This window comes from Carassius auratus, chromosome 37 (genome assembly GCF_003368295.1).
Source record: "Carassius auratus strain Wakin chromosome 37, ASM336829v1, whole genome shotgun sequence".
NCBI lineage: Eukaryota > Metazoa > Chordata > Actinopteri > Cypriniformes > Cyprinidae > Carassius > Carassius auratus.
The window spans coordinates 16,307,211-16,317,845 of NC_039279.1; the positions used below are offsets into that span (position 1 = coordinate 16,307,211).

Here is a 10,635-nt window from a genome sequence, read left to right on the forward strand (position 1 = left end):
ACGTCATCACTTCGCGCCCGTATTTTACATTCAGCTGTATACATACACGATGAGCGGCGTGGATAAAACCATAGACATCATATAATATATATGTCTATGGATAAAACTGCTCTAGACCTTGTGAAGGTAGTTCTGAATCACAAGACCAGTCATGCACGGGAATCTGTAGATTTCATTGAACTGATTTAAATCGCTTGCCATGCATTACTTAAAAGTATTTCTTATCTTTGTCTCATATCGCACATTGATCGTCCATGGCGCATTACTTTTCACGAAATTAATTCCAGAATAGATTTGCTCGTGTCAGTTAACACTGTAAAGCCTGACATATATGTTGCATAATATCCAATAAATCAGACCTTTATGGTGCATATAGTATGATATAGTAACAATATGGTGCTTTGGTATTCAGTTTATGTTTATATAAGATGAAATTCTGCTTGTAATGTATATAAATTAGTATAGCAGGCTACTTAAATAAAATCCATGTAAATATTAGATGTCATCCTATCTTTCCCGATAATTTTTCTCAATAAGATTATATTTAATTCTTAGTTTTATGATCAAACCTCTGTAACATAATGCAATCCAATAGTGAGATGAACAAACAAACATTCCTCAAAGCCCTGTTGTATCATATCTGATATTTACACAAAAAAAAAAACTTTTCTAAAAAATGATTTGAGGATAATCAAGTTAACCTAAGTTGCTTTACTCCAGCAAATTGTCAACTTGAAAATTTTATTTATTCTTATGTTTATCAAGAGTTCACAACAAAAAGAGTATGAACTGTCGGTCAGACAACAGAAAGCATGTAGTAGATTGAGAAAAAAACAGGTTTTTCAGTAAAATTTTCATCATTATAGAAGCCTTTGAAATTCTAATATAAATATGATACTGTGAATGATATGTTAATGCATTATACAGAGTGATTATCTATAATAATTAATATAATGTGTATTTGTGTGATTTAACCAGTTTTTAAATGACATTTATTTGATGGTTCCAGTTGTTGTTGTCCTAAAGTCTGAATCTCAGTAGTCAGTGCGAGAGCTGACCTTCACATGATGTGGCCTCCAGTCTTTGACGCTGGGTGTTGTATTTCCTGTGCTGTGCTGAAGCAGCATCATGGCAGCTGACTCAGTATATCACCCATAAAGATGACAAAGTACTTTCCCTCTTAGCTGTGGTCAGCTGCTCACCTTGCATTCACTTTTCCTCCAGTACTGGCATGAAATCACTGTGTTGACATTTGTGCTGTAATTGTGTCAGTGTCCTGTTATTGTAGTAACAAGAAGAAGTGCTCACAATACAAAGTTTAGAACAATATAAGCTAGAACAGGAAGGGTTTGAAGAAATGTGAAATAAGATAATGTTGTGTTGTTGTGTTCTGTTTTAGGTCCATGGAGGAGGAGGGTATGACTCAGATTTCAGTGATGATGATGGCGGTGGAGGGAAGTCCAGATATGGTGGGAATAGGTAAGAGTTTGTTTTATACCATTAACAAAACATACCATGGTTTTTGGTGTCACGTTTTTAGGAGCCATGGTTATAACATTTTTCCAAATATATAGTCCTACATTAAGGAAATAGTTCACCTAAAAATAAAAAATTCTTGCAGAAAATTTTCTCACCTTCAGGCTATCCAATATATATATAGATGAGATCAAATCTACAGAAATGTAGCATTCCGTCACTTGCTTACCAAAGGATCCTCTGTAGTGAATGGGTGCCATCAGAACGAGAGTCCAAACAGCTGATAAAACATCACAATAATCCACACGACTCCAGTCCATCAGTTAAAATCTTGTGAAGCGAAAAGCTGCATGTTTTTAAGAAACAAATCCATCAAGACATTTCATACAGTCCTCTCTCCAATCCATAACATTGCTTTATCCAGTGGAAACTGTCATCATGTCTGGATCAGGAGAGAAATATGCACAGATCAAACACCGTTTACACGAGAAAACAGTTTTAAACAAATATGTTGGTAGATTTTGATATGAGAAGACAACAGGGAATGGATGTTTTTTTTACTGGTGGAAGTGTTATCATGGATCTTGGACTCAAATTTTAGCCAGAAGAGACAGTTTAAGTGCAAAAAACCTTAATGATGCAGCTATTTGCATCACAAGATGTAAATAAATTGACTGGAGTGTTGTGGATTGCTTGTGAATTAATGAGATGTTTTTATAAGCTGATTGGACTCTTATTCTGATGGCACCCATGCAATAAACACTCATTTCAGGTGCTTTCACTTTAAGTGCTGGTCCTCTGGTGTGTGTTTGGTTTTAGGGAAGGCAAAGACGAGCTGTTACAGAAGCCATTCCAGAAAGGAAAACACACCAAAGTGGCCCATAAGAATGTTGCTGCACACGAATGGGACAGGTACAGGTCCCATCCACCAAAAATAGCAAAATAGTCCATAAAGTCCAGTATGTGTGTGTGTGTACTGAAATCAGTGTTGATTTTCTCCTGACAGAGAGGAAGCCAGAAACCGACGACAGCACCTGATATCAATGAACGCTGTATCCAGTCAATGGATATTTTGTGACGGTGGCAGTTTTGGGCTTTTAAATGGCTCTGTATTTCTTTACAGTTCATTTTGCATTCTATGTTTCTCAACCCTAGAGACTGAATGAGACTATGTACTGAATAACACTGATTTGTATTGAGATTAAAATTGAAAGTGCATTTTTTTGACCAAGTTTGACCATTGTAAATGAAATATTAATCATTTCGTTTGAGTGGTAAACCATCCTTAACAGCATTTCGTAAGTTTGAGCGTCATAAGAAGTTTGTCAGGGATTACATTCTGTACTATGGAGGAAAGTTTGAGGACTTCAGACGATCCATGTCAGCAGTTTACATTGTCTGGCTTCTGTAGAAATACTTTCAGTCATTAAATCTAAAGACTATTTGATTGAACTGTGTGTTTCCCTCTGCAGGTCTAAAGATAAGACAGATCTGGATGTGGTGACAGAGAACCACCGTTTCCTGTGGAGAGACGAGGATGAGGAGGATATGACATGGTAATGGCTGCATTTCTCTGTTTGGGCTTCATTTTGATCTTGAATATTGCTCTTGACCTCTGCACAGTCAGTCACCTTAAGATAAAGCTTCTGAAATCTTTAGGGAGAAAGAGCTCGCAAAGAAATACTACGAAAAGCTTTTTAAGGAGTACTGTATTGCTGACCTCAGCAGATACAAAGAAAATAAGGTTTGTGTTGTCTTTTTAACCTTGTAAAGCCTGACATATGAAATAACAGTCTGACTTTAATTTTTCTGAGTCTTTAGACACATTTTTTGCATAATATGTGTTTTGTATTGCATTTGAAACATCACGCTTTGCCTATAGTATAGAATAGTTCTGATCATGTTGATCATTTAGAAGCCTTAGAAATTCACACATCAAATGTGTCCCTGGAACACAAAACAAGGTTTAAATGTCAATTTTTCAAATTCATCTGCAAGCTGAAAAATAATCTTGTGTATGGCTTATTAGGATTGGACAATATTTGGCCGAGATACAACTATTTGAATTTCTGGAATCTGAGGGTGCAAAAAAAAAAAAAAAATCGAAATATTGAGAAAATCACCTTTAAATTTCTCCAAATAAAGTTCTCAGCAATGCATATTTCTAAACAGAAATTAGATTTGAATATCTTTATGGTAGGAAATGTACAAAATATCTTCATGGAACATAATCTTTACTTAATATCCTAATGTTTTTTGGCCTAAAAGACAAATCAATAATTTTGACCCATACAAAGTTTTTTTGGTTATTGCTCAAAATATACCCCAGCGATTTAAGACCAAGGTCCAGGGTCACAAATATGATACAGTAGGCTCTATAGGATTGCATGCTTCTTATGCTAAACTTGATATTTGTTTAGTATTTGAAACGCTCTTATCATTTGAGATTTACTGAATTTGAACTTTTCTGTTACTAGTTTGGATTTAGGTGGCGCATTGAAAATGAAGTAATATCTGGAAAAGGTCATTCAAGAACATTTCTATTGTTCTATACTTGTATAATAAAAATAAGGTCACACTTTAGTTGGGGGACCAATTTTCACCATTAATTAAATATTAACTGTGACTTTTGCCTTAATAAACTGCTTATTTGCTGCTTATTAATAGTTAGTAAGGAGTTCAGTTTAGGTATGGGCCTCATGCAGAATAAGGCATAAATATGTGCTTTATAAGTACCAATAAACAGGAAATAGATTAGTAATATGCGTGCTAATATGCAACTTTTTAATAGTGAGAACTGGTCCCTTAACAAAGTTTTACCATCAACATTAACATGTTCACATACTTCAAGTTTTCTGCCTGCATAATGAAATTCAGAGCAATACCAAAACAGTAACATCCTCAGTCACTAGGTGGTGATGAAGTTTTACCAAACCAGGGTCTGACAGGGACTGAAAGAACAGTTTTAGCAGCCCATCTCAGCCAGATATAACTGAGAAAGAGACGTTCTTGCATTACAAAATCAGCAGTTAATTTGCATAGTAAATATTCAACATATAACTGAACTGATCAGTTAGTTGACCGTTAACAGTGTTCACAGCTGAATGCACTTGTTTTCCATTTAAAATAGATATTGGGGATATCTAATAGATATATAATTTAATCACTTTTCTTCAAAATGTATGAAAGTATGAAGTTTATTTGTTTAGTCTTAGCCGACTAATTGAATGCAGATGATTATAGATCATATTATGAGAGTGAACTAATTGCGAAGTGGTGAGTTTGCCTGTGTCATGAAGAAAATCGATGATTTTGAATGCTGTTGTCTCTGGGTCGTGGTTCACGGTTAAGCTATCTTGGTAAGCAAACAAGGGTACGTGTATCAATCAGTGAAATTACACAAACAAATCAATGAAGAGGCCTTTAAATGATTGATGAAATGATCGTACACTGTCAAAAGCTTTTCCTGAGCGAGTCACAGCCCATCTGCCGTCACACCCTGCAGATTAACCACCACGAGCTGGTGGCGTGATGCAACATCACACACACACACACACACACACACACACAATTAGACAAAAACATATTCTGGATCAGAGTTTTTTTAGAAGGACTGTATGTATTTACTATTATAGTTTTTATTTATTTATTCTATTTCATTTATATAACATCATCATTTAATCATTTAAATTTTAATAGCATTTAATATGATCACTTTTTCTTTTATGTGTTGTAATGAGTACAGGTCAGAATAAGTATTTTTACATAATTATAGCTGTTATTTATTAAAATGTGTAAGTGAACAAACTAAATGTCATTACATTTTAAATGCTGCTATTTGTGAGTAAAAAAATTATAATAATAAGCAGGGGTCCAACATATTGTTGTAAATATTTTAGCTGTTTTAACTTATTTGGAAACCTATCATTGTAATGCATATCAAATTGTGCTGAGGCCCACAATATGCATTAAAATGATAGGTTTCCAAATAAGTTAAAACAGCTAAAATATTTACAACATAATTTAAATATAATAATAACAAACATATAAAAATCACATCTTCACAAAACTACTGGGAAATTCAGTTTGTTGAAGATTAGCAAACATCTTTGCACATAGTGGCATGTTTTGCATTGGTAAACACCACTCACAGTTTCTCAAGCAAATGAGAAAATCATATACTGAATGTCAAAGCATGTTTTGTTCTCGCCACTTTCAGTTTCTGCTGCTGTGGGACATTTTAATAGGTCCCTTGGGAGATTGTCATGAGGAGTTCCCATCTGCTGATCAGTTTTTACAGTTTAGCAGAATGAGGGCATCCCTGAGACTCTTAATTAGGGTTAACCCTTATGTGTTTTGTCCTTTCTCCAAACACGCTGTTTGTCAGCTTCACTGGCTTTAACAGCTTCAGTGCTGCTCACGAGAGTTCAATTGGAGAGGATAGACGTGGCATGCACGTCATCAGAGAGATGGGGTAATGGGCGTCTCATTATCCGCATGTGCAACGTGAGGTTGATACCTCAGTCACTCTTTCTGCCGCGAGATCATCTGCAAGCCACGTCAAAGCTCAAGCCTTTCTCCAAGCTGCAACATGACATAATCCTTCACAACACAGTCACTTTGTTTAGGTTTTTCACAGTGTAAGGTGGACACATTTGATCCAAGGTCATGAATAGCAAAAACATGCATGTCCTCATCAATTAAACAAGCTACTACAAAAACAATTTCTAAGAAGCACATTTTTTTAGAAAGGCTTTTTCCACCCAGAACATACCTGGAAGACCTAATAATATCAGTCTTCGAAATTAAAGTTTTGTAAACTTCAATCTGAAGCTTATTTTCACCACAAAATAAAAAAAAAAAGTGAATTGCGACTTTTCCTCTTAAAATTCAGATTTTTTTTTTTTTAGCACAAATCTTTTTTCTCAGAATTGCACTTTTAAATCCTACATTTGCTATAGTTATAAACTAGAAATTATGAGCTTGCATCTCGCAATTTTTTATAAAAAATAAATAAATACTGTAATAAATAATTGTGACTTTTTATCTTTTCTCAGAACTGTGAGTTTATATTTTCGAACTCTGATTTAATATCTCACAATGACTTTTATTTGTTTGTTTTTCTGCCCTGGAATAAATAAATAAGGTCATTAGAACTTCTCATTTTGCTATTTGGACGACAACTTGAGTTTATTTCTCGCAATTGCTAACTATAATTTTGGAATTGGGAGTTTACATCTTGCAATTCAGTTTTTTTTTTCTCACAATTGCATTTTACGAATTTTTATCTCGTAGTTCAAACCTTTTTTTCTCAGATTTGTGAGTTTATATCTCGCAGCTGAGATTCTGTTGTTGTTGTTTTTATTCCACCATTGTATAAAAAAAGGAAATTGCAACTTTTTATCTCGCAATTTGACCTTTCCTGAGCTTGTTACATTTTTTTCCATCACAAAATAAAAATGAAAAAGATACTTTTTAACTCGCAACTCTGACTTTTCTTTGAATTGTACGTTTTATTCTCACTGTTCTGACTTAATGTTTTTACGATTGAGTTTATCTCACAACTTTGTTTCCTCATTATTGTGAGAAAATAGATCAGAATTGAGAATAGAGATCTAAACCCAGAATTGTGAGGAAAAAAGTCTGAATCGTAAGATAAAAAGTCACAATTACATTTTTTTTCATAGCAGAATTATGCTTCCATACATTTAAGCAGTTCACTTTCAGCAGAGGTGTGCTTGGGCTCAGGGCAATGACGGTCCAGACGGCACACTGTCAGAGGTGTGGGAAGCCTGGCAGGAAAACTCCCCGATGACGCACTTTTCCCTCAGCTCCAATCTGGAGCATCCGCTCGTAAGCCTGCTGGAGCTAATGTCAGCCCGCTGATATCTGAGGGGAAATGTTGGCCAGGTCAAGATCATGCGAGGAGAGGCAGCGATTTACAGCCAGTTCTCCATTTATAACATCATAATAAAGTTAGGAATATTTTGTATTCCAAAACACATTTTGTAAGAATATTTGGTAACACTATTCAATTTTAACTAGTTGCTTATTGGGATGGTTATTACTAGCATATTGGCTGTTTATTAGTACTGTAATGCCTTATTCTCCATGACCATATTCTAGATCTCTTAACCCTACCAAAGACCTAAACATAACTTCCTCAACAGCTACCTAACTTTCTATCAACAAGCAAATAATTAGGAGTTTGCTGGGGGTGTTCTCTAATCTAAAGTGTTACCAAATATTCTTAGGTGTATTTTGTTGATTTTCTGTACAAAAACATAATCCTACTTCTAAAAATAACCCTAATCATAATTTACCCCTGAAATCAGAGGCTAATTATAGGTTAATAAGAATGGTGTTGAAGCCATTTACCCTGGGTAAAACTATCCCTAATCTGATTGGTGAATTGGATTGACAGGTGAGTAGGCGGTCCTTAATTGTTGTTTGGGACACATCAAGACACATTATACACTATTAATAAAATAGTAGTTTTCATCATCAAATAGTAGTAAAATGTAGTTATCCAAATGTGGGTTCATGTTTCAGATTACTGGATGAGTTTGATCATATGCTACAGGATCACCAGAGACCACCTGAGATGTTAATACTAGTTGTAAATGTGCCCTAATATACATGAATTGGGACCTGAGAGCATAATCAAACTAGCCTAAATGTATTCACAGGTATGCAGTATTCTGTTAATGGTGAATTTTGCCTATGTGGAGCGAGGGGAGAAGAGGAACGCCCTGGTGAAGCTGCGTAAGTTCATGACCCGCGCCGACCATGTGACTGTCTAAAGCGTGCATGCTGTAAGGGGCGGAGCTAACCTAATTAGTGGCTAATAAGGGAAGCCAGTGTCTGTATTTGTTAGATTCAGTAGTTTTTACTGCTAATAAAGCATGATTACTGCTGATGAAGAAAGAATACTACTTTACCTCAATGGTCTGCAGTGCATTCCATTAGAAAGATTCATATACTATAAGTTTTAACCTGGAAAAACATTTTTAGGATTCTGCTCTGTATGTTTTTTCTTTTTTTTATCGGACACATCATGACATAAAAGCATAAGGAGTATTAAAGAAAGTATAATTCTACATATGTTTTTTTTTTTTTTTTTACTCTGAAGCTATATATATATATATATATATATATATATATATATATATATATATATATATATCAAATGTTTGGTATATACTTAAGTCTCTTATTTAAGGCTGTATTTATTTTATCCATTTAAATAGATTATTTTTTATTTATCATTAATACATTGTTAATGTTTTATTCACTGTGACATAAAAGTTTTTTTTTTAACTCTGATCCAATCAAATGAATATGTTTCAGCCTTTTCAAATATTTAGACGTTTTAGTCATGTTATTTTCCAGGTCTGTGTCCAGAGTGTTCCTTCAAACTAAACTATCATCACAAGTAAGATCCTTCAGCCATTACAAACACAATTACATGTTTAGATATTCATAGACCTGGAGACGTCTTAAACTGTGCTATCTGTTCCAGGAGAAAGGAAGTGACGGTGAAGAAGAAACAGCAGTCAAAAGAGAATATGGACAAGTCAGTCTCAAAGAAATCCAAATCATCCAGAAAGCAGAAGCGCAAAGACAAACGCAAACACAAAAAGAGACGCAAAGGCAAGTAGATTTTCAGTGCAAATCAATCTCCCTAACATTTCCAGGACAATTCATCGTATATCTCTGCTTGACTTGGACTTGTTTTTGTGCTGGTGTTTTATATAAAGAGTTGTTGTCATTTGTAAAATAATAACCATTTGGGAATTAAATGGGAATGAAAACCTGGTTTAAATTAAGAGCTTATTTCGACCAAATATGCTTGTTAAATAAACCACTTTTTTTCTTCTGTACAGAATACTCATCTTCAAGTTCAGAGGAGTCCCAGGGTACAGATAAAGGTATAAATACACCTTTTTTTCATAAAAAATGACTAATATCCATCATCTAGCACCCCCAGGCAGAGAATATACTCAGTATACCTTAATAAATATGTTCAGACCACTGAAACAACTCCAGAAACTCAAATCTGTCGAAGTAGATGGTGGATGAGGATGAAACCTTAAATATTGCATGTGGGCATGTAACTCATACTGAAACCCACACTGATTAGTTCTCTTACTACAATACCTTTACCAGGCTTACATCCTGCTAGTAGTGTGCTTAGATATATGTGAGTCTAATGTGGTGTATTTTCTAGATGCAGAAAGTGATGAAGAAGAAGAGGGTCCTTCAGAATCAGACCACTGGAGGGGCCCAGCACCCACTGTAGAGGAGAAGTCAAAGTGAGATCCCTTTATTTTACCACAACGCAGAGTATATGTGTACATACAAATGTGGGAAAAGTGTCTCGAAAGCTCTTGATCACTGGGAACATGTGTCTTTTTAAATCCCAGTTAACTGACAAACCTGATGAGTCTGATTCTTTTTCAGGGAGGAAGAGTTTGATGAGTGTTTTGAAGACATGTTTCTCTGAGTCGAGGAAAGGAAGATCCAAAACAATCTCATGCCTACTGTTTTCTTTTTATAACGGTTAGTTTTGTTTTTGAGAAGAATAGTTTGATTACAATTTGTTGATTATTATTTAAAAAAAAAAAAAATTCAAATAATTTCTACTGGGTCTCATTCAAGCATAAAAATTAGCATATGAAGAATTGTATATATGTGTTTGTAAAATATAAAACATTAACATAATTTATGTATGTGCATATATATATATACTGTATGTATATATATATATATAAATAAATATATATATATATATATATATATATATATATATATATATATATATATATATATATATATATATATATATATATATATATAATTTCTGTACAAGTCATTTATAAAAGTATTATGTCACTTGTTGCATTGAACAGAATGTGTATAAACACACACACATATAAAAATAAAATTATATATATAAGCATACAAAAATAATTGTGTGTTTGTATATATATATATATATATATATATATGTGTGTGTGTGTGTGTGTGTGTTTACAATTGATGTAATTGCATAAAAATAAATTGTATATATTATATTTGTTCCGTTTATATTTTATATGAATGAGGCCCGCTGTGTTTATCAGTATATTTAAGTGTTTTTTTTTTATTGAAGTATTT

General features: G+C 33.9%; 1 protein-coding gene across 1 annotated transcript; it reads left to right on the forward strand.

The window, feature by feature from the left end:
* Positions 1 to 23: 23 nt before the first annotated feature.
* LOC113056511 (protein FRA10AC1-like) lies at positions 24 to 10,081 on the forward strand. The gene is made up of 14 exons (XM_026223291.1): positions 24 to 126; positions 1,400 to 1,479; positions 2,296 to 2,388; positions 2,483 to 2,528; positions 2,780 to 2,856; positions 2,949 to 3,032; positions 3,136 to 3,220; positions 7,207 to 7,329; positions 8,157 to 8,241; positions 8,869 to 8,911; positions 8,999 to 9,129; positions 9,363 to 9,407; positions 9,620 to 9,791; positions 9,940 to 10,081. Exons 1-14 carry the CDS (start codon positions 91 to 93, stop codon positions 9,980 to 9,982), a joined length of 1,143 nt encoding a protein of 380 aa, XP_026079076.1. The 5' UTR covers positions 24 to 90; the 3' UTR covers positions 9,983 to 10,081.
* The last annotated feature ends 554 nt before the right edge of the window (positions 10,082 to 10,635 follow it).

What these genes read in the sequence shown, in the direction of transcription:
- LOC113056511 (XM_026223291.1), top strand. Translation starts at nt 91, where the DNA reads ATGTCTATGGATAAAACTGCTCTAGACCTTGTGAAG. An exon ending in TCCAGATATGGTGGGAATAG is followed by an intron (nt 1,480 to 2,295) that starts GTAAGAGTTTGT and finishes GTTTGGTTTTAG; the next exon opens with GGAAGGCAAAGACGAGCTGT. An exon ending in ACTGTAGAGGAGAAGTCAAA is followed by an intron (nt 9,792 to 9,939) that starts GTGAGATCCCTT and finishes ATTCTTTTTCAG; the next exon opens with GGAGGAAGAGTTTGATGAGT.